This window comes from Bombus pascuorum, chromosome 15 (genome assembly GCF_905332965.1).
Source record: "Bombus pascuorum chromosome 15, iyBomPasc1.1, whole genome shotgun sequence".
Lineage (NCBI taxonomy): Eukaryota > Metazoa > Arthropoda > Insecta > Hymenoptera > Apidae > Bombus > Bombus pascuorum.
Window position 1 is genome coordinate 862828 of NC_083502.1, and position 27952 is coordinate 890779.

At 35.2% G+C, this 27952-nt stretch overlaps 1 protein-coding gene across 1 annotated transcript in view; it reads right to left on the bottom strand.

The window, feature by feature from the left end:
• LOC132914553 (midasin) overlaps positions 1-27952 on the bottom strand; it is a 137612-nt gene that overhangs the window by 857 nt on the left and 108803 nt on the right. The window contains exons 16-25 of the mRNA XM_060973752.1: positions 23953-24100; positions 22483-22712; positions 17677-17888; positions 13372-13842; positions 11387-11796; positions 7303-8507; positions 2932-7145; positions 1514-2766; positions 998-1354; positions 17-806 (exon numbers count right to left, since the gene is read on the bottom strand). Of these exons, the coding sequence (XP_060829735.1) occupies positions 17-806; positions 998-1354; positions 1514-2766; positions 2932-7145; positions 7303-8507; positions 11387-11796; positions 13372-13842; positions 17677-17888; positions 22483-22712; positions 23953-24100 (9290 nt within the window). The remainder of the gene's footprint in view (positions 1-16; positions 807-997; positions 1355-1513; positions 2767-2931; positions 7146-7302; positions 8508-11386; positions 11797-13371; positions 13843-17676; positions 17889-22482; positions 22713-23952; positions 24101-27952) is intronic.

Consider the following 27952-nt stretch of genomic DNA (forward strand, 5'->3'; position numbering starts at 1 on the left):
TTCCTATTACACTTACCTAGCACCACTTTCCTCTGTAAAGTTTTCCCCGAAGGGATGAAGGATATTCACTCGTTCCCCGAAATTGATAACAGCAAGTTGGCCAACCTCCAAATATGTCATAGCTTTGCCAATCAGTGAAAGGGATTCAAACGCTAATTCCTTTGAATGATTATCAGCCATACTACTAGAATCATCGATAGCTAACACTATCTGATAATCTCTTTTTGACGGTTTTGTGCGTCTCAACCAAATTTTGTCTTTTCGAAATTCGCTGGCGATATAGGGAATTACTTTTCTCATGTTTATACGCTTGCCAGTTCTGTAGTCGCCTTTTAACCGGGAGGTTAGTGTGGGTTCTAGTACCAATCGCAATTTTTCTGATAATTCCCTAGCAGCTGATTCTGTTAGGGCACTTATTGAACTCCAAGCATTCGCTGCTTCTATCGAAGATGGTCCTTGAGACCACTGACCTAACATATTTTCGATTTCAGTCCTTCTTTGTACGATATCATTCGTGGAAAGATCATAGGATTCCGATTCCGGCAATTTTGTGTGAATAGTGGATTCATTTCCTCGTAAAACACGACTTGTTGCCACTGTTTCACCTTCAACTTCACCTCCTATTTCAATTTGTTCCATATCATCTGATTTTTCACCCTTGACATTTGTGGATTTGTCCTTTTTCCTTTCTGATACTTTCTGAGGCTGTTCTTTCTTTATTTCTTCTTCTTGATCTTTCGATTCCGGATCTCTATGCATCTCAATATCATCGTCTTCCAATTTATCTTTCATTTGATCCTTTTCATCTAAATGTAATTAGGTAATTAGTTTAGACTATATACAGAATATTATCTTTAACTTATTGTTACAGTAAGTAATATCAATTTTTGATTTTTTATAGTAAAATAAAATTAACATCTAAAAATTAGGGAAATATTAAACAGCAAGTAAATAATGGAATTTTTTCAAAAATAAATAAGCTTGGAAAGAAATTTACCTTCTTCTAAATTCGACGCTTGTTTTTTAATTTGTTCTTCAGTTGCAGCATCAAAAACGTAATCATCAAATTTCTCTGTATTCTTAATATGCTCATAAGTTTCACTCTCACCACCACCTTCATTTTCCTCTTTTTCTTCTTGACTATCTAGATCTTGCTGCATTGAAGTGGTTTTTAATTTCTTCACTGAAGATCGGGTATCATCATCAAGCAAACTACGATTTTCATCGCTTTCACCTGGCTTTTTTCGTTTTGAAGCAGGTTTGGGAGATTTCTCCTCGCCAGAGGTAGGAACATTCTGTTCTTGCTTAGATCCAGAATGTCCTTCACGTTCCTCTGTTTGTGATTGACCGGTTCCTTCAAAATAGAAAAACATAAATTAAGAATATATTGTGTATAAGATTTTAACAGTTGCAAACTTTAAATCTTTTAAAGTTTTTACAAATATTTTATTGAAATTAAAAATAGTTACCTATAATAATTACTTTAAAGTTTTAGAACATATAGCAAGATTACCTTTATCTTTTTTATCATCTGTACTATTTTCTGTAGGATCTACTTCTATTTGTTCATTATTTGATTGACTTTGTACCGCGTCTCTAGAGCCATCTTTCCTTGATTCAATTTCTTGCGAAGCATCAATTTCTTTGCTTCCCGTGTCAAAACTAGGTGGTGCCTTATCTTCCTCTGTTTGATTTTCCTCTATATTCTGTTCTTCTGTATCATCTCCTTTATCCTCTTCAGGATTTGTAACATTCTCATCCCTCTTTTTATTAGCATCTGCATTTGGATCTTCTCCTTCTTCTTCATTTTCTTCATCACTAGAATCCTGCTGATTGTCCTCTTCGGAACCATTTTTATTTTCAGATTCTTCATCTTCTTTCTCTTCTGGAATTTTAGATTCCTTCATCTGATCAATATCAAAAGGATCTTCTTCCTCACCCTCAGGATTATCTTCTTTCATTTCTTCATCTAAATTAATATCTTCTGGAAGTTCGAGAGGTTCTGGTTCTATTTCTGGTTGATTTTTTCCATGATAAGGATCAACCTGATCATCATTTACTTCAGGCTCTTCAAATTCGTTAATTTCTTTCTTTTGTTCTTCTTTCCTTTCACCATCAGGTTCTTTTTCTGCATTTCCATCTTCATTCTTGTTTTCATCAGTGTCTTTTGCGCTTAATTCTTCTTGTCCAGTTTTTTCACCAGTTCCTCTCTCTTCTTTCTCATTTTCTTTATCTTCATTTTCATTGTCTTCTTCTTCCTCTTCATCTTTCCAAATTTCTTCATCAAGTTTCTCTGCAGTTTCATCAGTTTCGCCCATTTCTTTGTCGAGATCATCGTCTTCTTCATTATTTTCCTCTTCTTCACGTTCTTCAAGATCTTGCATGTGGCCTTCGAAATTTTCTGACATCTCTATACCTTTTTCTTCTTCCTTTGTATCCTTTTTATCATTGTCCTTCTCTTCTTCGTTTGTGCCTCTAGTTTCTTCCAACTGATCCTCTGTTTCAATCCTCTCTGAAACATCTTTTTGACCTTCGCCTTCAGCCAATCCCATTCCTCCCTCGGCTGTACCACCATCTTCCTGATTATCTTCAGGTGCATCCATGTTTTCTGGTTGACAAAATCCATTTGTTGCTAAATCCAAAAAGACGTTTAATTGAAGATAGAGGAATTTGCATGTTAGGCGGAAAGATGCGACTTGTTCGTAAAGATAGTAGTGAAGAAACAAGGTATATTGTTCTAGAAGAGGTAGATGTTGCAAAAGTGATCTAGAAAAATAATACAAATCATTAAACTATTTTTAGATGTTAAAAATTGCATAAAATTCTACATTGAGATAATAAAATAAAGATCCTTTATTTTAAAATTATTTTATTATTTACTTTTACCTTATAAAAATGTGGAAGGTCCACAAGCGTGATGATAAAACTTACCTTATGCAATTATTTGCAGAATTGACATCACATTCATAAATAATTTGTAATAATTCTCCAAGTATTTGTGATACAGTGTTCAACCGTAAATCTGGAACAATCTTCTTTAATGGTTCTATTAATCCTTTTGTCATTAGATCCTCTTCAAAATCATCTGTAGATTCTTTCTCAGGATCAGTTGTTTCTCTAATAGACTTCTCACTATCTTGAAGTTTCTTTTGAATGACAAGTAAAATTTGTGTAATCAATTTATCCAATTTAGCTCCATATTCTTCTAAATTTTCAGATTCAAAAGATTGTTTTATTGTTGAAGTAAATGTTGATTTGAATAATTCAATACTTTTTTCAATCTTTCGAACTAAGAAATCTAAATTTTCACTGAGTGGATGATCTAGCGTAAAAGTATACCTAAGATCAATTAATTTTCTTTTGATTTCATTGATCTCTTCGTAACTTGTTTGCAGAAAGTCAACATGCTTTTGATGAAACAAGAAGACTTGACTCGATTTCACAACCTTTTTTGAAGTTGCGATCCACGAATATAATTTATTTGCCATATTTTTTATTAAATTTAAGCTATGTTTCATAGACGCAATTGAAGTTTTCGAAATATTAGCCTCTTTTAAAACAGGAACCGCAGTTTCATTTAGATCAAGAAGGTTTTCCTCTGCGAGAGATTCCATTGGACAACTGTCCAAGAAAATTATGATTTGTTTCATAGACATTTGTAATACTTCTAATAATTCCTGAAAATTGTTTATGATGATCTGTAAGTTCTTCTGTGCGGGAATATCAAGTTTTTCAAATTCTACGATTTTGGAAATATTTTCTTGCATGTCATTTTCATTTGAAGTCTTTTCTACCATGTCTTCTACCATTAGTGCAAGGTTTGACACTTGGATTCTAAATGGAAGAAATCGTTTGAAGAAATTTGCAATTGTTTCTTTTTGGCGATGAGCTAACAATACAAGGTGAACTGAAAGGCCGCGACAACGTTCAGCATTTTGGATATCTAGATTACTTTTTCCAGAACTTAATATACCATCAAGGAAATTCAATTTAACTAAAGATTCATAATAATACTTGTTACAATCAGACCATTGTTCAAGTAATCCTTTATCTACATTTACACTTTTGTTTTTGAATTCAAAGTACTGTATTTCTTGCAGATCTAGAGGCATAGATGTGAAGTTTGTAATTTCATTTTTTCTATTTTTCCAAGTCAAAATACCAATTCTATATGAAATTCCAAGTCGATTTAATGCTTTGAAATAATTTGTCAGTGCCAACTTCTTTTGTTGAAGCATGCTCTTTAACTGAGCTTGTTGCTTGCCTTTTGTCAAGGTTTTATCAACTTCCAAATTTCTCAGTCTTTTGCTTTCTTCGAGACTTTCTTCTATGAAAGTTTCAATATCCTTTCGAATTTGGGAATAATTGTTTCTTTCAATAATATTTTCACAGAATTGACGAGTTTTGTGAGTTAGTTTCTCAATCTTTTTTAGTTTCCTTGACTCCAAATTGATTACGAAATCAGAAGGTCGGAGTTCTCTTCTGGAACCTGTTTCCTCTGTCTCTGCTTTTGTCTTCAAGGTCAAATAGGATGCAACATTTTGTCGTAAACCTTTTTGGAACTCTCTGACAAATTTGTGCAATGTTCTACGTGTTTTTTCAGCAGTATTTTTCACAGACCAATAACTTATATCATTCCATCTTGTAATCTTGATGATATCTTTCAATTTTTTAGCTATAGGTTCCTTTAAAACTTTTATCTTATTTTGAACATCATTAAGAAATTGGCTATAATATAAATAAATATTCCAGAAAATAGCTAATAATTCTTTCTGTTTTTTTGTTTCTTGGAGATGGTTAATATGTTGATAAAAAAGGTAAATTAATTGAAGTCTTGTTTCAAATTCAATCAAAGACGATTCTATCAAGAAACGTTCTAAACTTTCAATCACCTTTTCTTTTGAAACATTATCAGATTTACTTGCATCTTCTAATTTCTCAGTTTCTTCTAACTGTTCAACATTCTCAGTATCATCTGCAAGATACTGATCTATTAAATTGAACAAAAAGAACCACCACTTTGAAGTTCCAGTTTTCAAATCATCTTCAAGTACTTCCAATGAGTCCCTCCACCTTGAAATCTCAAGTTTCCGCCAACAAAGAATCTTTTCACCAAAAGATACGATAAATTCTGCTAAACTAACATCAAAACGAGCATTTTCTTCCCACTGCTTCATATTTGTTAGCAATAATTCCACACCAACCAAAAATCTAGACAAGGAAGAATCGATGGAGAAACTGAGAAGTCTGTCAATTATTAGTTTGATCGAATTTAAAATGGGATTTTCAGGCCATTCTTTTAGCAATCCATTGACTCTTTCACAAAGTCTGTCAAAAAGTGGTTGACACTGCTCAATTTCTGGAATATTAGGGTCTTTATAGAAGTCATAGACTTCTCGATCATCACTTCTATTATCAAAATTGGATTTTTGTGAGATTAACACGTTTAAGCAGCATACTAATTGAGAGGACAAATTTTCAGACCAAGTTTTCACAGAGGATCCTAGCATTTCAAATCTTTGTATCAGAGGTTCAATGAAATTTGGTTCTACATTAGATTCAGAAGTTCCTAAATTATTTTTAGAACTTGGAGAAATATTCATTGAAAGAGTTCTTAAATTTCTTCCATCAGAAAAACTTTTCAAGATATTCCAGTGGATTTCTTGAATTCTTCTAGCATCCTTCATAGATATCAATTCAATAAAGGATTCCTTATCAGTGGAGATATTTTCTGGAAATTTTTGGCGTTCTGAAAGGTCCTGTTGGAAACCTGGGATTATTTCTGCTAGCTCTAGGAATTCCTGTTGATGGCTTGGGAACATATTTTTAAAATCCAACTCCTCTTCTTCTTTCTCAGACTTCATTTTAAACAAACTTTCTTTTTCTTTCATCTCTTCTTCCCTTTGCTTCTCTTGCTCCTTCCACAAGATTCTTATTTTGAAAAATATTTTGTTTAGTTCTTGCCACAAGGATTCTATATTATTTTTAACCAGAGACAAATTTTCAAGTTCTTTCAATGCAATTTTAGCCATCGTAAACCTGTCTCTCTGAATAGCCTTTGATTTTGACTGTTTTGTTAGAATGAACACTAGTTTTTCTGAAGAGCACAGCTTCACTAAGTTTATGTAATTCTCTTGACACAGGCCAACTACAGGAAAACGCAGCAAGTTATAACAGATGTCACTATTTACGTTTTGAAATTGCATGTTTGAGAGTTCATGAATTAAAATTGATACACCATGATGTAAACTGAAAATTGCAGACATCATTGGCGAAACCAAGTCAGGAAAACCAACCAGGAAATTCTTTTCCAATTTATGAGAGAATCTTTCCAATGATTTCTTCCAGATTATAGCTTCATGCAATTTTTCTCTATGTGAATCTTGCAATTCCCCTTTTTTAAGTTGTTTAGCAATGTCAGTCAATTGGTATTTTTGTTTTATTATCGATTCAAATGAACCTATATTGCTAGAAAAGTTCTCTATTTCTTCTCTCAAATTTTGGAAGCTTGACGTAGGTCTCACTGCCTGAAAGTTTTCAAAGCTTTTTGCTTTGTTGGATGATATTTTCAAATGATTGATTCTTGATACTTTTTGGTCTTTCGACACAGAGGTTCCAAGGATAATAGATTGCAAATTTTCAATGCACATTAAATGTTCCAGTTCAGAAATATTTTTTCGTATGTATTTTGATTTCAAGGCAATTTTCTGAACTGGATCAATGGATCCTACATCACTGAAGAGAAATATTTGTAGATAGCCTAAGGTCAACCATCCGCTTCCTGTTGCAATGACATTGTTTCCATTTTCTAATTCTTCTTTGATTTGTTGCAGTGAAGTTAGTGCATAAGTTGGTTTAAAGGGCTTATATCCTAAATTATTTTGTTCTTCTATGACTTTTTCCATAACAGACAGGTAATAATTTATGAGAAATCGTAATAGGATAGAGTCGTTGTTGGACATATTGAATTCATCCGAGTTTAAAACCAAAGAATTTTTCCATAACAGTGTCTGAATCGTTTGCAAAAGTTTCTTTTGGTTCTTGTAATTTCCAAAATTGATTATTTCCCTTTTGCTTCCAGATTTTGAATTTAGAAATAGTTCAAAGATTAGGTTGCAGAGGGCAGATTTGTTGATGAAGTTTGTCTGAAAGTTGTACAATAAAAATAGTAGATCAAAAACTTAAAAATAGATTAATTAGGTAGATTACAATTTAATTTCAATTTAAGAGTTAAAATATATACATTTAAACGATTATAAGATATGAAAGAATTAGCAAATAATTAAATAAAAAGAAAAATACCTGGGAAATATTAAAATCGTCTTCCGTCATATCTTCTTCGTTATCAAACCAATGTAAAAGAATATTTGAATTTTTAACAGCGAAAGATCTATCCGCAAATTCCTCGACAGAGCAGAGCAACTCAGGGAACAAAGAGATCCTTCGTTTAGTTAGCATCTCATTAGCATTCAGAGCCTTCATCAAACTGATCAAACGCGTCGGTATCGTTGGAACCTGCTCGAATTTTCTAAACACGCTTTCCTCGTAAATTCTCCCAAATCCTCCGCAAGCTGTCTCAACAAAATTTCTCGCTTCTTCCAAGTCCGTAAGATTCTCAGAAATTTCATTGCTCTCGTTCAAATTCTTTTCAAAACTTCGACGTATTTCCTCTCCAATATCTTGTGCAAATTCATCGCAAAACTTCCTCTGGAAACGATACGCGAAAAACAAAAAGAAAAATTCGTAAATTGGCCATATTTTGGCTTCCACGAAATTTTTATTCGTTCTAACATCACTCTCGTTGATTTCTTTAACTTCTATAATATTTTTGGCCATTTCTTCAATTTCTCCTATAGCACTAATTGTATTTGCATTCTCTCGATTATTTGCGAAATTTTCGACACAAATTTCAGCGAATCTGTTTCTGAAGGCCAAATTTTCAGGGGATCCAATCGTGACGATTTTTAATTTCGTTTTCAACGAATCGATCAAATCTTCTTCGGTGATTTCGAGCTTTCTCGATATGTACCGTAATTTTTCATGGAAAGTCATCGAATTTTCGGAAAAATGGGGCGATGGAATGCACAAAACCTGCCGGACTTTCTTCCGAATTTTTCCAAATTTATCTACGTCGATCAACGAGTCTAGATATTTTTTTGAAAAATCTGACAGGTCTTCTTGTGTTTTTAAATCGCATAATTTTGCATCGATCAGCGTAAATAGTTTCCTGAAAAATTTCATCAGCCATTTATAATGGACTCTCAGGGACGAGGAGATTTCACGCAGGTCGAAGAATGTTCCTTGTGATTTATCGATCAATTCCATCTTTCCCATGTCATAGAATCTTTGGTACCATTTTAAACCATCTCGCAATTCTACGTAGTCCTTATCGTTTATCGATAAGTTTTCGTTCTGAAGTATCGTTTCGATGATATTTCCGGAATGTTCACAAATTTCTACGAATTTCGGTATTAGTAGCTCGTTCTTCAATGTAGTTGATATTCTCCCTATGAAGAGACAGGAAATATTTAATAAAATGGATTATCGGAAACTTATATGTACAGGATGATTTAAATATATTTCTTTATAAATGAATTGAAGGGACTTAAATGTATCTCTTTATAAGAAATTTTATATATAAAATATCACATTTATATATTTATATTATATATAAATATATAATAGTATTATTATATTAATAATATTATAATGATATTATATATAATAATATTTTATATACAAAATATTAAATTTATATGTTTATATGATATTTATATATGTAAATTCCCTAGAATTCACGTGGATAGGGACTCTTTTTGTTTTACGGGTAGTACGACTTTCTTTGTTTCACGAACAGAGCGACCCTCTTATGTTTTACGGACAACCATTTTTGAAAGACGCTCATTTCCCAAACGGACGGACAGAGAACAACATTAGAGAAAGACAAGATCACAAAATAATTATTTAAAATTTTGAAGATTGACGGAGAAAGATCGATAGCTCAGGACGTTGAAAATCGATTTGTAAGATCGTAAATCTCGATTTTCAGACTTCAGAATCGATCACTTGAATTATTCCGAGATTTACGATCTTACATATATAATACATATGATGATATAAATATATAAAAATTTGTTAATAAATATAATATTTTAATAAGTATAATATAAATAAATTTAAAAATATTTATATTATATTTATGTATGTGTATGTATAATATTATATTTGTGTATGTATAAATACATTTCTTCCTCTAAATTCTACTACAGATGTCCGGAAAAATCGCGTAAATTTCTTTCAAATGAATGTAACAGTATCGCAATGAGTTATATTATAATACATATGATATAATAAATATTAGACATATGGAAATATTCGGAAAGCTTTTATCGACTAACTAAGTGCACAGTCAAGAGTGTCAGGAAAACTAGCAACTACACAACAATAACAGAAGCACAAGGTACAGAATAAAAGAAAATCTGCCATGTGGAGAACGCGATACAGAAGCAACAGAAGACAGAAACCACGTATTAAACAAGTGTGTCATAAAGAAATTGGACCAAGCATATTGCAAGATAGGGAATGGCCAGAAATAGCAAAGATAAGAAGCATCCAGAAACAAGCATGAGAGCTGACAAATTTCATAAAAGGAAGTCTAAAGCTAAGGACATTATGTCTGGAGGAGTAGATCCAACTGCAACATCAGTAGTTTCAAAGAAACCACAAACTAGCAAAAATATTGCGATACTGAGATATATTGCAATATTAGGTATTATACTATATTACTATATTATATATACTATATTAATATATATATATATATATATATATATATATATATATATGTCGGAGATGAAAGGACACCGGGCCCCCCCGTTGGAATTATTTGGAAAAGCCTCAATACTGTAGTATCTACGAAATAACCCAGACACAGTCATTCGAAACTTGAGACAATGAGTTTAGGCTCGAGGCGACAACCGGTCGCCGAGCGTAGCCACGGTCACGGGATGAATGTTCCACCTAACAGAGAAGTGCCAATATTATGAGACACACGTTGTGTTAACAATCAAACCCCGAGCAGGGACAATGTCGCAGCTACGCAGGTCTGCCTAGCAACGGCTGCTGCAATCTTGTTGGTATCCCCGGCCAATATTCAACAAAACGAGCTCGATCGTAAGGAGAGGAAAGTTTTCATCATTCTTTTGTTCTTGCGATCTCCTTGGAGAGTTACACATCGTCTTTAAGGGCAGTATATGTACCGAGCGTCACAGCGAGCGTTGCTTTTGTGCTTCGGGGTATATTCTGAGTTTAACAAGGAGTTGGCCCGTGGACCGTGGATTCGCTATATCGAACCTAGGGCCATTGTCATTAGCGTCCAGCTACCGCGTCCGATTGTCAATCTTGTATCAGCCATACTTGTGTAATAAATATCTGTGCGACAACCATGAACAACACTGGTGAAGATTCATTATACGCCCCTACCGTCAACCCGACATATATATATATACTATATTACTATATTAGGTATTATACTATATTACAATATTATATTTATACTGCTAATAGAAACATATAATTACACACACACAAAATATATATATTCCACATAAATATTATAATTAAAAGTTGTGGTAATTCAAAGTACAAATATATATATAGATATACAATAAACTGTTGCAAATTTTAATATGTAATTTAGATTTGTATCCAATTGATTGCATAGAACGTTAGTTATAAAATTATAGTCTCGTTTTATAAAATTCACAAATAATTATGACAAGTAGATCAAAGTATCTGGACACTTATGAGCAATCATAAAAGAAAACACGAAGTTGGCACCCCGCTGGGGGTAGCCACCCACATGCTATATTTATTTTATTTTATTTTTTTATTACCAATGAGATATAACATTTTACCAAATGTCCTTCAGGACAAATTGTAAAAACTAAAATAAACTAAAAAAAAAAAGTTACAAAAATTGGAATAAGCAAAATATAATTGCGATACATTTGGACACAAGTAACGCGTTAAAAAGCAAATGAAATTCTACTAAGAGCGCATTTGTATAAACAAAGCTCGTACGAGGCTTTAAGCCTCACAGCAACAAATAGTATACATACGTACATAAATTCATAAAAGATATAACTTAGAAAAAACAAAGCTGTCACCCCGCTGGGGGTAGCCACCCACATGCTATATCTATTTTTATTTTACTTTTTTTCACCAATAAGATATAACACTTTACCAAATGACCTTCAGGACAAATTGTAAAAAACCAAAAAAAAATAAAAAAAAAAATACGTACATAAACACTAATATAACGTTAATCTTTTGCAATATGGAAAAAGCAATTGCAATAAGTTTTTTAATAAATATCTCGCTTCACCTGAACAAACTGCAGCCGAATATTCCTCCAAGTACATCACATCTTTGTTTTTCTCAAAATGTCTCTCCGTTTGGCAATGCAAAGTTATCAACCGAAAGTACAACACGATAAGCAAATTATTGGAGGACGTCGGAGGTTCGACGAGATTCAGTGGGATTTCTAGAGCAGATTTCTTCCTGAATAAAAATCCCATATTTTCAACTTGCTTGTAAAGATGCTCATTTATCTTTGCCAACTTATGGAGTTTACTTTCCGAAAAAATATCCCAACTCCAGAGTCGTCGTATTTGTAGGTCATCCAGGGAAGACCGTCCGTAAAAATCGAGTAAAATGTGCTCGAAGAATGCCATTGTGTCTGTGATGGGAGGTCGGTGGAAAAAATCTTGGAAATCAATTTCCCGCGGATCGCCACTGAAAATGGGGCAAGAAAGAAATGTTATATATATATATATACTACGTCTGTGATATTGATTTTCACGCTTTTTGATTTTGTCTTTGATAAAGTAAATGATAACGCCGGCTATGTTTCATATTCTTTTGTTAAATTGAAACTCATTTACAATTATACATACGCTATCGCTCAAGAGTATTCGCAGACACTCGTGTCTTCTTTTTAGGAAACGTACACGTTTTAATGGCAAAACTACAGTGAAATAAAATTGCAGCGATTTCGTTCTACGTAATTGCCATAGTTCGCCGATTAAATTGATTTTCAAAAATCGACACACGTGTAATCGCAGAACTGGTGTTTATAATTTTCGTTACTTGGCCATTTCTCTATCTAAGAGATTCTTATTAATTACATTAATATTTTATATACAAATATTTATAATTAATTATTTTTATTATTTATAAAATATAATTTGTTATAAATTAAATATAAAATTATATTTTAATTGCAAGGCATATTAATATATAGGTTTTATACAGGTATTGTATATTATATTTATTTTATTTTATTATTACTGGTTTATATATATTATATATTATATATAGATATTAATATATAATAAAAAATAGGTTTTTCTTTTTTTTATTTTGGTTTTACAATTTGTCCTTATGGACATTTGGTAAAGTGTTATATCTCATTGGTAAATAAAAAAATAAAATAAAATAAATATAGCATGTGGGTGGCTACCCCCAGCGGGGTGCCAGCTTCGTGTTTTCTAAGTTATATCTTTTATGATAAAAAATAGATAGGAAGACGTTAGTACAACCAGTGATATTCAAATAGCAAATGCATTAGTCAAGTATATCAGTATATACAGTAAACATTAAAATAAACTGTTGCAAATTTTAATATGTAATTTAGATTTGTATCCAATTGATTGCATAGAACGTTAGTTATAAAATTATAGTCTAGTTTTATAAAATTCACAAATAATTATGACAAGTGGATCAAAGTATCTGGACACTTATGAGCGAAACACCCAATAGACCTCATAAAAGATATAACTTAGAAAAAACGAAGCTGGCACCCCGCTGGGGGTAGCCGCCCACATGCTATATTTATTTTATTTTATTTTTTTTATTTACCAATGAGATATAACACTTTACCAAATGTCCATAAGGACAAATTGTAAAAAAAACCAAAATAAAAATAAAAAAAAAAAAGAACTTATGAGCGATCATAAAAGATATAACTTAGAAAACACGAAGCTGGCACCCCGCTGGGGGTAGCCACCCACATGCTATATTTATTTTTATTTTATTTTATTATTACCAATGAGATATAACACTTTACCAAATGTCCTTCAGGACAAATTATAAAAACCAAAATAAACTATAAAAAAAAAACTTATGAGCGATAGTGCATATACATATAAGAGCTTCTTTATGTAAATTATTTTATTTATCATTTAGCTACACTTTGTTTTATTTATCAAGCGTAGATATCACATATAAAGTATTACTACTAGTGAAAAAAATAACAAAAGACGTCAACCGTTTCACTCCTCCTAACGCTACTTCGTCGACGTTCCTTACCTGAGTTTCTCTAAAGTTAATTTCAAAAGGAATCCTTGTTGCTTGATCATCGCCAGTCTTGCGTTCTTCCTAAGATCGCACATTCTCAAGGTCATTGGATTTAGTTCATAGTAGAGACCAGGTTGCTCATCTCTAGCAGTCTCTGACAAAATCTGGTCGATTTTTCTCAAAGCTTCGTGCTTCGACCTTGCGTCAAACGTGCCACAAAGTTCTCGATACGAGTTTCTCAACGACTGCTCAAAAGCAAATCCTTTGTACATTTGTTGGGCAGTGAACGATGCCACTTGCAACATTTCGTTCAGCTTGTACTGTTTATCGAACAGTCTTTCGTGAATTTTTAGCAGCAACCTTTGATGACTCACGTTTCCCATGCCACAATTGTTTAACAAAGACATCATGTCTAAGGGATTGGTTAGTGCAAAGTGTTGAGGGGTCGGCACGCTGATCTCTACGCCTCTGTTTCTCATTGCTCTGTAACAACACGCACAAAGGTGCTTTTGAACTTGTTTTATATCGGGTGGTCGCAAAAGCTCTTTTCCTTCTATCGTTAGACGTCTACTTTTCCAGAATTGCTATTTTCCAGTTTGCTCAGAAAATATCGTTCAAAGTGAATCTTCCATCTCATCTATTGAGTCGAGATTTTGTTAATGAAAGAAACGAATGGTAATGATGCGGAGCAAAGTTTGCAGAGCACAAAGGACGAGGTAGAATATGCCAATCAAATTGCAACAGTTTGTTTTGAGCGGCTGAAGATAGGCGGTGCTTAGCGTTGGTGGAAAAGAATGCCCACGCGTCTTCGCTAATTTCAACTGTTTTGTGGCGATTGCTATCTCAAGTTTGCCTTAAGCTGGACAAATTGTAAAATATAAATTAAATAATTAAAATAGAAAAATAGAGAAATAGCTAGAATTCAAGTAAGTTCGTACTAGTTTGATTAAGAAAGTTTCCTCAAAACTCATTTCCTCGACTCATTGGATGGTATAAAATCCCGGTTGATCAATATGTTCCGAGCAAGCAGAGAAATTTTGGAAAAATAGCATTATAAGGCTTTGGAAGCGATGGAAGGGAGCGATAAATCAGAATGAAACGTATATAATTCGATAATATTGCAGAGGACATGAAATATCGTACACCTAATGTCCAACGATAAAACGACAAGAACTTTTGGGGTTAGGTTTTCGGCACAGAACTTAACGTTTCTAGTGCCGAACAACGATATATCGTTGTTAGCAACACTTGCGAAAAGTGCAAACGACGGTATATCGCTGCGTATGCGACGGCGCCTTACTATTCACATCGCGGGACAACTTTGTCTCAAAATAAATTTATAAGACGTTATAAATGGTTGAATTTCTCTGTTTGAAATGTTCCACAAGTTGAAAAAATTGCTTATGGGTTTAACTTTTTGTTATATTCCACGATGGTTGATACCGAGACTGTGTATACACCAATGCCATAAGATAGAAATCCGATACGGGAGATTTGCTTGAGGCGTAGTCATAGGTTTCAGATGACACTGATTAAAACAGAATACAGTAGCGGACAAAAGTTTAAGACGATGATTTGTAAACCGGATTACAAACATCTTATACGCATATTGTTCTTCTATTCGGTTTGTCTCTTTGGAATAACGTAGCTGTATGTTTGACCTTCGTAACCTCAGACAGTCAGTTGTTAAATACAAACAATGTAGGAGTTACAACAGTTAGTTACCGCCTAGCACTTGGAAACAGTGGACATTAGTTTAAGACGATCTGTGTAAAACGTGAGTACGAGTACAGTTTTTGAACATTTTGATTCTGGAATGTCAAAATCATTGTTTAGTGTACCTTTTATTGCTTAAAATTCATTTAGGTAGGAACAGACTATGGGTAAATCAAAGAATTTACTTGAAAACGAAAGGGAACAAATCGTAAGGCTGCGAAAGCAAAGTAAAACCTTCACCGAAATAGCAAATATAGTGAACAGGTCAGAAACAGCTTGTAAACAAGCTTGGTATAAATGTTTAAAGACAGGCATGTATTGCGATCAACCGAAAAACGGAAGACCACGGAAAACAACACCGAAAATGGATCGCCGGATTCATCGATTGAGCGAAAAGGATCGTTTTCGTAGTGCAAATAATATTGCTGCGGAGATAAACTATGAAAACGATACACAAATTAGTGCTAGAACTGTTAGGAGAAGATTAGAAGACTTTAACTTAAGAGGACGAAAACCCCAAAAGAAACCACTGCTGAGTTCTAGGAATCGAAAAAGACGACTTGCATTTGCTAAAGCTCATAAGCATTGGACAAGTGAAGATTGGCAAAAGGTATTGTTTTCTGACGAATCGAAATTCAATCGCGTCTGTTCTGACGGGATACGGTACGTTAGACGTCGAATTGGCGAAAGTTTGAAAACACAGTGCGTTTTAAAAACTCTTAAACATGGTGGTGGCAACGTTATGGTGTGGGCGTGTTTTTCTCGAAGCGGCCCTGGTCCGATATGTCGTATCAATGGAATTATGGACCGTTTTCAATACAAGGACATACTCAAGAACACAATGTTACCTTTTGCACGCAACAATATGAGTGATGATTTTATTTTTCAAAATGATAATGATCCGAAGCACACGGCTCGGGTTGTGAAACAGTTTTTTCAAGAAGAAAATATCACCGTGCTGCCGTGGCCGTCGCAATCACCAGACATTAACCCAATCGAGAATTTGTGAAGCATCATAAAAAAGACAGTACAAGGTTATAAACCGAAAAATTTAAATGAACTTTACTCTACGATTGAAACAGCCTGGAATAATATTACGGTAGATTAATATAAAAAATTAATAGATTCTATGCCAAGAAGATGTACCGAAGGGATAAGAAATAACGGATATTGAACAAAATATTGAATTTAAACAAAAATTGTGTATATTTTTTAACCAAAAATTAATATTTTTTGTATAGTCTTAAACTTTTGACCGACGAAATATTATACAGATTTCGTTCCTTTTTTATAACTTAGCTATTGAGCAAAATATCAAAATGAAATTTTTTTTCTAAGTGTACAAACAAATGTACAATTAGTTAATACCAAAAGTAGAACACCGTATTTATATTTTTTATGGAAAGTAAATCAATTATTTATTTCTTCCATTTCGTCTTAAACTTTTGTCCGCTACTGTATCTCCTTATGTTTCACAAAATAATCTTGCATCGACAGGGCGAGAGTAAAACTTTTTGCAGGCCTGTGCGAACATCGCGCACAATCTGTAATTTGTGCAATAAAGAATTACACGGTGTTTACATTAGAGATCATCAATGCTAAGTAAATTATTTGTGTGAGTAATAATAAGTTAATATTACACACTTTCAATAGCCAGGTAACTATAAATGTTTATAATAATGTTAGAATGTTATTTCAGTGATGTTAAGTGAAGCAAGTAATCCTCACGCTTACTGCGCATCATGGGATTATCATTTAGTTTTGTATTTTAATATTAGGAATTGCGTTACATATAATTGAGAATGCAGTATTTATGCTTTATACTCTACGTGTTCTACATCAAACTATGACCAGACAATGATCTTCTTATTTGCAAGTACTGCGTTTATAAAAGAGGACTAATTTTTCCATTATTCCTAACGATTTTGAATAAGTATTATTAGTGTGATTTTCAACAAATATTGAAATACAATTGGCATTAATTTATTCTCCCTTTATTTCTAAGGGGAGAAGCTTCGGACCTTCTCTCACAGATGGTGTTTCATACGGCGGTTTCATATCAGCAAATAAAAGACATAACACGCAACTAGTTATCGCTGCTGGGGACCACCATGCTTGTGTCAAAATCGGCAGTACGACACAGGCTAAGTTGACCATCTCCTTAGGAAAAGGAGCCGCTGCATGTGACTTTGACTGACTGTCTGTGACTAACATTCTCGAGCTTCTGCTCATTTCCCTTTATATAGGTTGCCCCAAAAGAGAGTTTTCTTTTGGGATGGGGGAACGATTCCTTTTTTTTATGGAAGGCCCTTGCGCATTTTTCCAAGTTCCAGGGTTTATTCTTCTACGACGTCCTGGCCAGGATTTTTTCTTTTACGACGTCCTGGCAGGGGATGTGGCCAATACATGCCCTTAACCCCTGGACCTTCCTTCACGGCCGTGTGCCGCTACATTTCTTTTATGAATTTTCTAAATATCATATTTACTTTTTTTGGGATCTTTTTCTCAAAATTATAATTATCAAATTACATCAAATTGGTATTCGGTATTCCTCGTTTAGGTACAGTTCTTTCATTCGGAAATAAAAGGGTTATTACTTACCTGGATATTTCCCCGTGACGAGGATCCATAGCGAGGAACAACCTGAAGTTCTTATGAGCTCGCACAGTAAACACATTCCCATCTTCATCGACGCCTTTCTCGCCGATCGTTAGAGCGCCGTTTGGTTCTAGCAAGCCATTCAATCGGTCCAAAATCGCTGGGCTGCAGAGATTCACCTGGTCGAGCAGTAACCACGTGCCATCTTGCAGACACTGCAATGGAAAATGGAATTCCCTTATCGGTTTCCTTTGAAGCCCAACGTTTTGATAACAGATTTCATAGAAGCCAATCATTCGTCTTAATTTTCCATTCTTTAGCGGATAAGATTATAAATGACAACAGAAAATTTGTATTAAAAATAGATAGAAAGCGAAGAAACTATCATTAGAAGCGAAAAGCCATAGAATATAAGAACAAATACAAATGGATATTATTTTATAATGTTTTTAGTGAATGCAACAAGTGTAACTTGATAAATAGACAGTTTTTAAATAAATTATCTGTAACATAAGTGCTTGATATAGTAAACGTAAATTTAATTAGGTCGATATAAGTGAAAACTTTAACCAGCTACATATGTAAATTTATAGCTAGTTGGTAGTTTTCGAGGTTAGAAAACAAATCGTATACTACTACTACAGAATACTACACGTTATTAAAAATAAAATATAAAATAATAAAATAAATGTCTCATTACGTATTATTGCATCGTTTAGAAATATACACAAGAAACTACAAGAAGACGATAAAAGCAGACCAACAAACTCTGCATACAGTGAGACGTACGAAAGAATTTTGAATACCACAGCGATAAAACCAATAACTACCTGACCTTAATGTATACCACTGTCGATAAAAAGAATTATTGCACAGATTAACCGGCAAACTAGGTTGAACAACAGCGATAAGACAATATAAATTGGAAGAGAACGTAGCATGTCAGCTGCAACACCAGAGAAATAGAGACAGAGGATACAAAACATACTAAACCATAGAAATGAGACCAATCACATTGAGAAACAAGGAATGAACGGAAACAATAACAAGAACGATCGAAAAACAAATAAAAACTGGCAAATTTCGTAAAGGAAAGTACGAAATCGAAGAACTTCTGCATGAACGAATAAAGAAACGAAAGAAAAACGAACACAAACATAATACCAATGACTGACGCACAGAAGACACATAGTACACATACAGGTTTGTATCATAGTAAACTAAGATGTAAATTTTTTTTTTTTTTTTTTTTTTTATTTTATTTTGGTTATTTTACAATTTGTCCTTGCGGACATTTGGTAAAGTGTTATATCTTGTTGGTGAAGAAAAAAAAAATATAAACAAAAAAATAATATAGCATGTGGGCGGCTGCCCCCAGCGGGGTGCCAGCTTCGTTTTTTTTTTTTTTTTTTTTTTTCTATGTTATATCTTTTATGAGGTCTATTGGGTGTTTCCTTTTTAGTCTTCTTACGATGTTTGTTGTGTTGCACGTTTCAGCTGCCAGATGGTTCGGGTGTGTTTCTAATCTTGTTCTGTATCTTGTTGCGAATCTGGTAATCTCCTCCTTGACCGTTGGTATTCCGAGGTCTTTCCTTATGTCCTCGTTTCTAACGTACCACGGGGCGTTTACCATTGTTCTAAGGATTTTGGCTTGGATTGTTTCTATTTTGTTTATATGGCTCGTTGCTGCTGTTCCCCATAGTGGAATTCCGTATGTCCAGATTGGCTTTATGATTATTTTATATATTTTCAGTTTGTTTTCTGTGCTTAGTTTGGATTTTCGGCTTGTTAGCCAGTACATTTGTCTCCTTGCTATCTGTATCTTGTCTATTATTGATTTGATGTGCTGTTTCCATGTGAAGTGTGTATCTATGTGAAGTCCAAGGTATTTGACTTGCCTTGTTTGTGTTATTTGCGTGCCGTTCAGGAAGATGTTTGGTGTTATCTGTTTTCTCAATGTGAATGTAATGTGGTTGCATTTGTCAGGGTTAGCTTTGATTTGTTTGTCCTGTAGCCACTTTTCTATTTTTGTGATGTGCTCTTGTAGTATTGTGGCTGCTGTTACAGGGTTAGTGTGCCTGACTAGCACGGCTGTGTCGTCCGCGAATGTCAGTATTTTGCTATTGGTAGTTGTTGGAATGTTGGCCGTGTATAATGTGTATAGTATGGGTCCTAGGACGCTTCCTTGTGGAACACCTGCTTTGATGTCTTTTGCTTCGGAGTGTGCGTCCTTGATTTTTACTGTGAAGGTTCTGTTGCTTATGTATGATTTTATTATTTGGTATATTTTTTCCGGGAATTGTTTCTTGATTGTTTGTATTAGGCTTTCGTGGTTTATTTTGTCGAAAGCTTTCTCTATGTCCATGAATAGGGCTGTACAATATTGTTTGTTTTCTATTGTGTGTATTATTTCGTTGACAAGCCTGTGCATTTGTTCTATGGTGGAGTGTTTATTTCTGAATCCAAATTGATGGTCTGGTATTAGTTTTTCCTTCTCTATTATTGGTTTTAGTCGGGCGTATATTACTTTTTCTAGTATTTTGGAGAGCACGGGGAGTAGTGATATTGGTCTGTAGGATGTTGCTTCATGTGGGTCTTTGCCTGGTTTGGGTAACATTATGATTTGTGCCTGTTTCCATAATGCAGGATAATATTGTATTCTTAGTATTGCATTGAATATTATTGTAATTAACCGTATCGCTTTTGGAGTATAGTGGTTTTGATTGGCTACGGGTGTTACTTCCTTGGTTGCTTGCGCGTAGCTTCGACTGCCAGTGGTGTTGATATTGTTGTGGTTGTTGTTCATTACGTACTGTACTTTAATTGGTGTCTCAGCTTCTGCCCTGTCTTGTTGTGTGTGGTGGTAGTTATATGTCCTGCTTCTAAGCGGCGGAAACAATTTACGTTGGAGTATTTTTCTGGCTGGGCAGCCTTTGTAGCTGGCTGGGTGGTTTCCGTTGCAGTTGTAGCACTTTACCTCTTTTATTTTTCCCGTATATGGGCAGTAAGTTGTCAGGTGCTTTCCTGCGCATTTGACGCACACCGGGTTTCTGTTGCAGTAATTTTTTGTGTGCCCATATTGTTGGCACCGCATGCACTGAGGTATGTCTTTTTTTTGTCTGGGTGGTTCGACTGTGATTATTGTGTTTAAGATTTGTTTAATGTCATAGATTTCCTTGTTGTTTTTGTTCGGTTCTAGTTCTATTAGGAACAGCGGTAGTGGTTGTTTGGTGTCAAATCTCGTTATGTTGTTTATTGCTCTTACCTGGTGTCCGATTTTGGCTAGTTCGTCGCATATGTTGCTTGTGTTTGTTCTTGGGTGTAGCCCTCTGATAACTGCTTTATAGCTTTTGTCAGTTTTGAGCTGGTAGGTGTGGTACCCGGCGTTTTTTTCTTTTAGCACTTTTACCACTTTTCTGTAGGTTTCTGGGGCGTTGGTTTGCACTTTTACCTGGTCCAGTTTTAATTGTTTTATTGAGTAGTTTTCTTTGCCTGCCGTATTGTTTAGCAGTTCGAGGAGGGGGTCTATTATTTGCGCATCGATGTATATTGGCGGTGGTTTGGGGTTGTGTGTTATTGGTTTTTCAGTTGTTTCAGTTGTTTCTGGTTCCTTCTCTTGTGGTAGTATGCTGAAGGGGTTTTGTAGTGGGATTTCTTGGAGCCACTGCTTACTTACTGTTTCTGCAGCCCTCCTAGTATTTGCGTTTGTTGTAATTTTTCTTCTTTTGCTGGGAGTTACGAGCTTCCAGCTTTCGTCTTGTTGTGTTAGATCGTTGTTGGTGGTGTTTCTCTCGTCACTCATCTGAGTCGTATCCATTTCGGTTTCTGTGCATTCATGGATTTCCATGGTTTTGTATATGGCGTATGTTTCACCGTTATTTGATATCCTGAGCGGTGGCACTCGTTGCATTGCTTTGTTTTCCCCGCTTTTCGCACTTTCGGGGGCACTTTTTTCCACGTCCGATTTCGACTGAGAGACCTCTCCGGGCACCAGGCACGTCTGCACTCTTCGGCAGTCGAAAGGGAACTGAACTAAGATGTAAATGGACGAAATTAATTGTACAAACAATTAGGTAAATAAACAGAACCTCCGTACAACGAAGGAATAAAATTCCTTATCGTTCTTTAACTTGTAGGGGCACAGAGGACGATGCGAATCGAGAGCGACTCATGTTGTTGTTTTGCCTTGGGACACTGACACCGTCTTGACGTACCAAACGTAGCGATAAACAAACTCCGGGCAAAACAATGTCGTCGCTACGTGCAACCGTCGATCGACGTTGAATTTAAACTTTCTGGTACTCCCTCGACCAGTGTAAATAACCGAGCACGATCGGTAACACAGTCAGTCTTTGAAGGAGTCAGTTAACAATTAGTTAATAAGTAGTCAATTAGTGAGTATCGAGCAATCTTAGAGCGATCATCATCGAGCGAACGACGACCAACTCTGTACGGCAAATAGTTTTAAATATATTGACTACACTAAGTATCAACTCGTCTCATTAATATATACACAAACACAATTAAACGTACTCCACAAACTATTGGCTTGACAACTGAGTGATTGCAGATTTTGCCATTAGGTGGCATTGACTCATCCGCAATCACTTAGTTGCCAACCCAATAGAAACTCGCAGGATAATTACCGGATGCGCGTTATTGAAATTTAAAATTAAAAAAACAAAGAGAGAGGATGCGAATATGACTGTAGAATATGAATCTAACACAGTTTTCTGTGCTTTGGTGTCTAAATATCATCGTAAGACAGTGTATGAACAGAGAAAAATAAAAAAGAAAAGAACTGCTTACCTTCACCAACACGCTGTCAACCCACTCGAATTTTCCACCAGCGTTCAAGCATTTGTCCTTCTCTACAGCAATCGATAGATCGGTCAGCTTTTTCTCGATCTCGTGTAATTCATGTTCGCAGGAAACCTCGAGTTCTTTCATCGCTGACACCAGCTTCGATAATTCTTTCGTTTTACGTAGAAACTGCTTGGTCTCCGTCGACATGGTCGTTTCCATTGTTTCCTCATCCCCTGAATCCAAACAAAACATTCGTAAACCGAAAATATTTCGTTGGAACGGAGTTTGGCAAAAAAAAGAAAGAAAAAGAGAAAAAAAAGAAAAATAAAAGAAAGGAGGATATATGGTCTAGCTATGCTTGGTAAATTCGCCTCTCGACTCATTAAAGGTCAGATTTCGATAAGCGAGTCTGGACAGCTAAAATCTCGTAATGAAGTATCATGGTGAAAGTAAAAGGAGAACAGTGATTCATGAGACTAATTCCGCGAGCGCCGCGACGTTTTGAAGACGTTTACTGTTTAAAAGTTACCAACTTAAGCAGAAACTTAAATCCTCGCTTTCCTCGAGAGTGCGAGTAACGAGGAAATAAATTTACGCTTTATCAGTTTACTTGGTGGTGATGCGAAGCGAGTTTCGGATTAATATTATTCACAGATTTTCGACTGATTATAAATTAAAAGGCCAGCAATTTATTAGCAGGAAGAAAGCAGAAAGTTAAACAGGAACAAATGGAGAAATTCTAAATTATTCGCTCGCCATTAAAATTCATCTGCAGCGAAAGTAGAGACCATTGCTGCCAACTGTTAATTTTAACAACAATTTTACGCCACTTTCGTCACTACGCTGTGTTCTGCGACGAAAATGACAAACCAGTCGAAACGATTTAACGATATATTTAGAAATTGTTATCTTCAATCTTTACTCCGAATGAAATTTGCTTGAGTCGAATGAACGTATGTAATACACTTTAGTTAGTATTAAAGTGTTAACACTTTACTGACCGCTAGCGGTTCAATACATACGCGCGTCCGACCGGCAGCTCAGGCGCAGATTCCCCCTGACGCCGGCTTTGTTTCGATTTAGACTCCTCAATACCATTTCTTTTCGTTCATCGCGAACGGTAAGTTTTTCAAATTGGTATAAAACTGTGGGACCTTATAAAGCAATGCAATTGACGCAACTGAACAAGGTATCTTAGTACTATATAACAAATTACTGCTCAAATAATGAGAAAGACTGTCGACGACAAAAAGCCGATTAAATAGGCTATTGGTCGATAAGCGTCAGCGACAAAAAGCTGATTAATAAGGTATCGGTCGGTAAACATCGGCGACAAAAACCGATTAATAAGGTATCGGTCGGTAAAGTGTTAAAGTGTGAGGAAAATTTGTAGAGCTAACGTTTCCGTCACGTTTTATATGTAAAAAGTGTCGGCGATTGCAAAAATTCGTATGAATGGATAAGAAGATTTACCTGTAGATAAATGTCGAACATTCTCCAAGAGAGCATGGTAACGGGCCACCTCGTTCAAATTCTCCTTCTTCACCTTCTTTCTTAAGATGCCGATCAAAAGTGTCTCCACACGTTCCAGTAATTCCTCCAAGTGTCTATCGTAATCCGTCTGCAACAAACAAGTAACACGAAATGTATCGACTGGAACGATACCAAAGAAAATAATATCCGCTCCGATATACGAAATCGGTAAACGTAGCTACAAGCTGTGAAGTTCAAACGACGAAGATCGTAATTTTTCACCACCGTCGCAGCCTGTAACTGCAACGAATCTGCGTGTTTCATGAATCGATGAAAATCTCAGCGTGTGTACAATTCTAACGCTCAATATTCATTACAAATTCGGATAAAAATCTAATTGGCAAATCTGATAGATAAAAATGTAACTCTTACCGATTGTAGATCTTTTAAAATTCTCTTTATGCGTCGTTTGATAAACCGATCATAATATAGGTTAGCGTAATATAGGTTAGGTTGCGGATTCTGTCATTAGATGGTACTGACAAAACACGCAATCACTTAACTTCTAACCTAATAATCGAACTTGTCAAGAAACATCAGATCGTTAAGTGTGATTTTGAAAAAGTTACATCGCTTTAACGGGTGTCTGGTGGATAATGCGAGCAACAGTAAGAAACAACACGAGCCAATAGATCAGCGGAAAGAATATACAAGCGGTTAAATATTATAACACGAAAGTAGTTTCCATTGGGCAGGATAAGGTACTTAAGGTAGAATGGTACCTTCCTTTACTCTCTAGAAATTGAAAAATGCTTCTCCGCTTCCTTCATTAATTTTCTCCGCTTGCAGCTAAGTGCCTCTCCTCTATAATTGTTTTCTTCCTTTTTGCCCAGGCCACTCATCTCCGATGAACGAAGAAATCAGAAGGGGACTCAACTTTCCATTAACATCTCTGGTCACGCGAAAGGCTAAACTCGTTTCCATATTCGTTTCGATATTCACGACGAAGCAACTTTTAATTCGCGTTGAAACAGAATATGCAAACGTTTCTCGTCCTTAATAAATCGCTCTCCTTATTTTCACGATTAATCAATTTTTACATTTTTAACGAACGAACCGATTGCTTTCAAATCCTGCGAATTTTCTATTTCCTATTTTTTTGTCTACAGTATAAATGTTACATATATTTTACACATTTTTGTACAATATTAACATATTAAAAATATAAATATAACACAAGTAAGTGCGTATGTATATTTCCTATTTATTTTTATATTTAGAAGAATATAGGAAGGAAAAATATGGCGTGCGAATGATATGAAATTTATTTATTTATTTCCAACGTTTTACCGAGCAATGTGAAATTCTTCCGATCAGGGGGCATTAAAAAATTACCAGTCAAAGCTTTGCTTAATAGTAAATTAAATGCTGGTATAAATTGCGATAATAAATTTTCTTTGTTGCTACATTTATTCGTTACACGTTTTTCCTTTTTTTTCCAAAGTCTTCGTTTCTCTTATTCCCCACATACTTTCGTAATATGTTTCAATAAGGTTTTTTGGCCGCTAGTACGCGCGAAAAGTTTTAATGGAACAACGAAAAAAAACGTTAACGTAAATTGTCATTAGAGGGAAATGTTAGCGCGGGACGTCACGCATTTCAACTTCTAACGTTGTTTTCCTCGTGCTTGTCTCTCTGCAGTGTCCACTAGAAACGGGATAAACAAGCAGTAGAACATCGGGGGAAAAAGCAACGATAGGGGAAGGGAAAAACGACGGCTGTTCTATAACAGAAGAAGCAGCATGGAGAAATGGAAATGAAAGAATCAGGGAAAGTCGGAACAAAGGTGGAGGGAATAAAAGAAATAAAAAAAATTGCCGTATTAAAAAATAACAGAGGAAAATATAATCTGGAATATTCTGCTCGAAGATATCCCAAATAAAATCGGAGGAAGCGTATTCTTTTCTTTTTTTAATTGTTCGTAGTCGCGGAATACAACTGTAATAAACAACCATCTGATTGTATAGAATTTTCAAGTTTTACAGATTTACAGTAAGAATTGTTGGAAAACTAATTTTTCACATAATCAACAGTATCTTTTATGTTGAGTCAGTGTTCGTAGTAGGTGGTGATATTTCTGCTGCTAATGACCATTTTATCAAATTAATGGCTCACAGAATCGTCTAAATCTGATTTGTATTACGACTTTACATACGCGTTCGACGAGTTTTTATTTGACAATTCTAACATCCCTCGGAAGGTCCAGCGTACATCAATAGGAACGTAATGATATCTGGTTTGTCGTGCGGGCAAAAGGACGATCCTTGCAGCAAAAATGGACACGGAAAAATCCATACCATCGAGGTCGACCAGGACGCATCAATCACTTTGATTCGACCTCCTGAGGATAATACCGACGAACATCCACCCGGAAAGACACTCCCCGCTTCCCACGCTCTTCATTTCTTATATCTTCCCTTCGATTCGTTGAACAATCACTTGCGTTTTGTCTGTGACACGTGCCATTTCCATCGAATCACGTTTCGACTGATTTGAATTTGTTCCCTCGAAAGCTTGTCGCGTGAATTTTACGAAAATTTTATTCACTTCAACTCGCATGCACCTGTGTGCGTTACGATTATACAAGGTGATCTATACAATTTGCGTACTTGCAACTTTTTAAGGAGCGTTCAGACGATCGATGTTATCGTCGATTCAGAGTTTTCAACGTTGTCACGTGTAAGAGAGTCTCTACTTCGACTAACACGTTGACTGTCGCGTCACCCGCGTCGGGTGACGGTAAAGGCTGATCGGACCGCGTCCGACTTCTGCCGACCACTAAAATCATTCCATCGCCAAATTGAATTGCACTTTCCTCGGTATCATCAGTTCTTCTTTCTTCTTTAATGACCAATTCTTGTAAAACCTCGTCAACAGTATCTTCGTTACGTTCAGTATCACTACGATTGCACTTATCAATACCCATATTGGGGTGACGGCAAAGATTGATCGGGTCGCGTAACCCATAATGGGATGACGGCAAAGATTGATCGGGTCGCGTCACCCATATTGAGTGACAGCAAGGATTTGTCGGGCCGCGTCACCCACATCGGGGTGACGCTTATTTGACTACTTGCGAAGGACCGTCGTAAGTATTTGAGAAGATATTCTACAGGAAGTAATAAAACTATTGCATTGTTATAAAAGTAATACGAAAAAGGTTTATTAAGAAAATTATTTAGAATGTAAAACTTTTAAGCATTCTATGCAAAGCTAAGTTTGGTCGGGACAATTTGGACGATAAGTTGTTGTTTTCTTTAAATTCTCCCGTGTCTTTTATCGGTCGTTCGACGTCTTTTATCTGCATAACATAGTTTGCATGCGCGTCTAATGCTTCTTCCGGAATCATTTTTCCGAACGGCGATATTATGCTGACTCCGTCGAATGCAAGGATTTTTTGTATTTTCAGACAACCCTAATAATTTTCCAGCTAATACTTCTCTAAATCTTCTAATATTTACATCCTTCCTTGTTGCAATTTTCTGATACAAGTAAGTTTATTATTCCGTCATCGACGAACAGCTCAAACACATCATATGAATTGACATCGCCAGATAATTGTCTAATGAGGCCGTCTGTCTCGGGAAAAAATGACTTCTACCGACCACTAAATTCATTCCATTCACCAAATTGAATTGTACTTTCTTCGGTATCATCAGTTCTTCTTTCTTCCTTAATGACCAATTCTTGTAAAATCTCGTCAACAGTACCTTCGTTACATTCAGTATCACTACGATTGCACTTATCAATATCCGAATCAGAATCAGACGATGTAATTCTATATATATTTCTATTTCTAGGAAATCTGATTTCCTCCTCATCGCTACTATCCGAATTTGTGTAAGCCTCGTAAAAGCTTTCTTTTTCACTGCTATTTCACTCACTAAGCAATAAGTTTTCCATTTTTCTTTTCGACACTCTAACGAATTAGGGCAGAGAT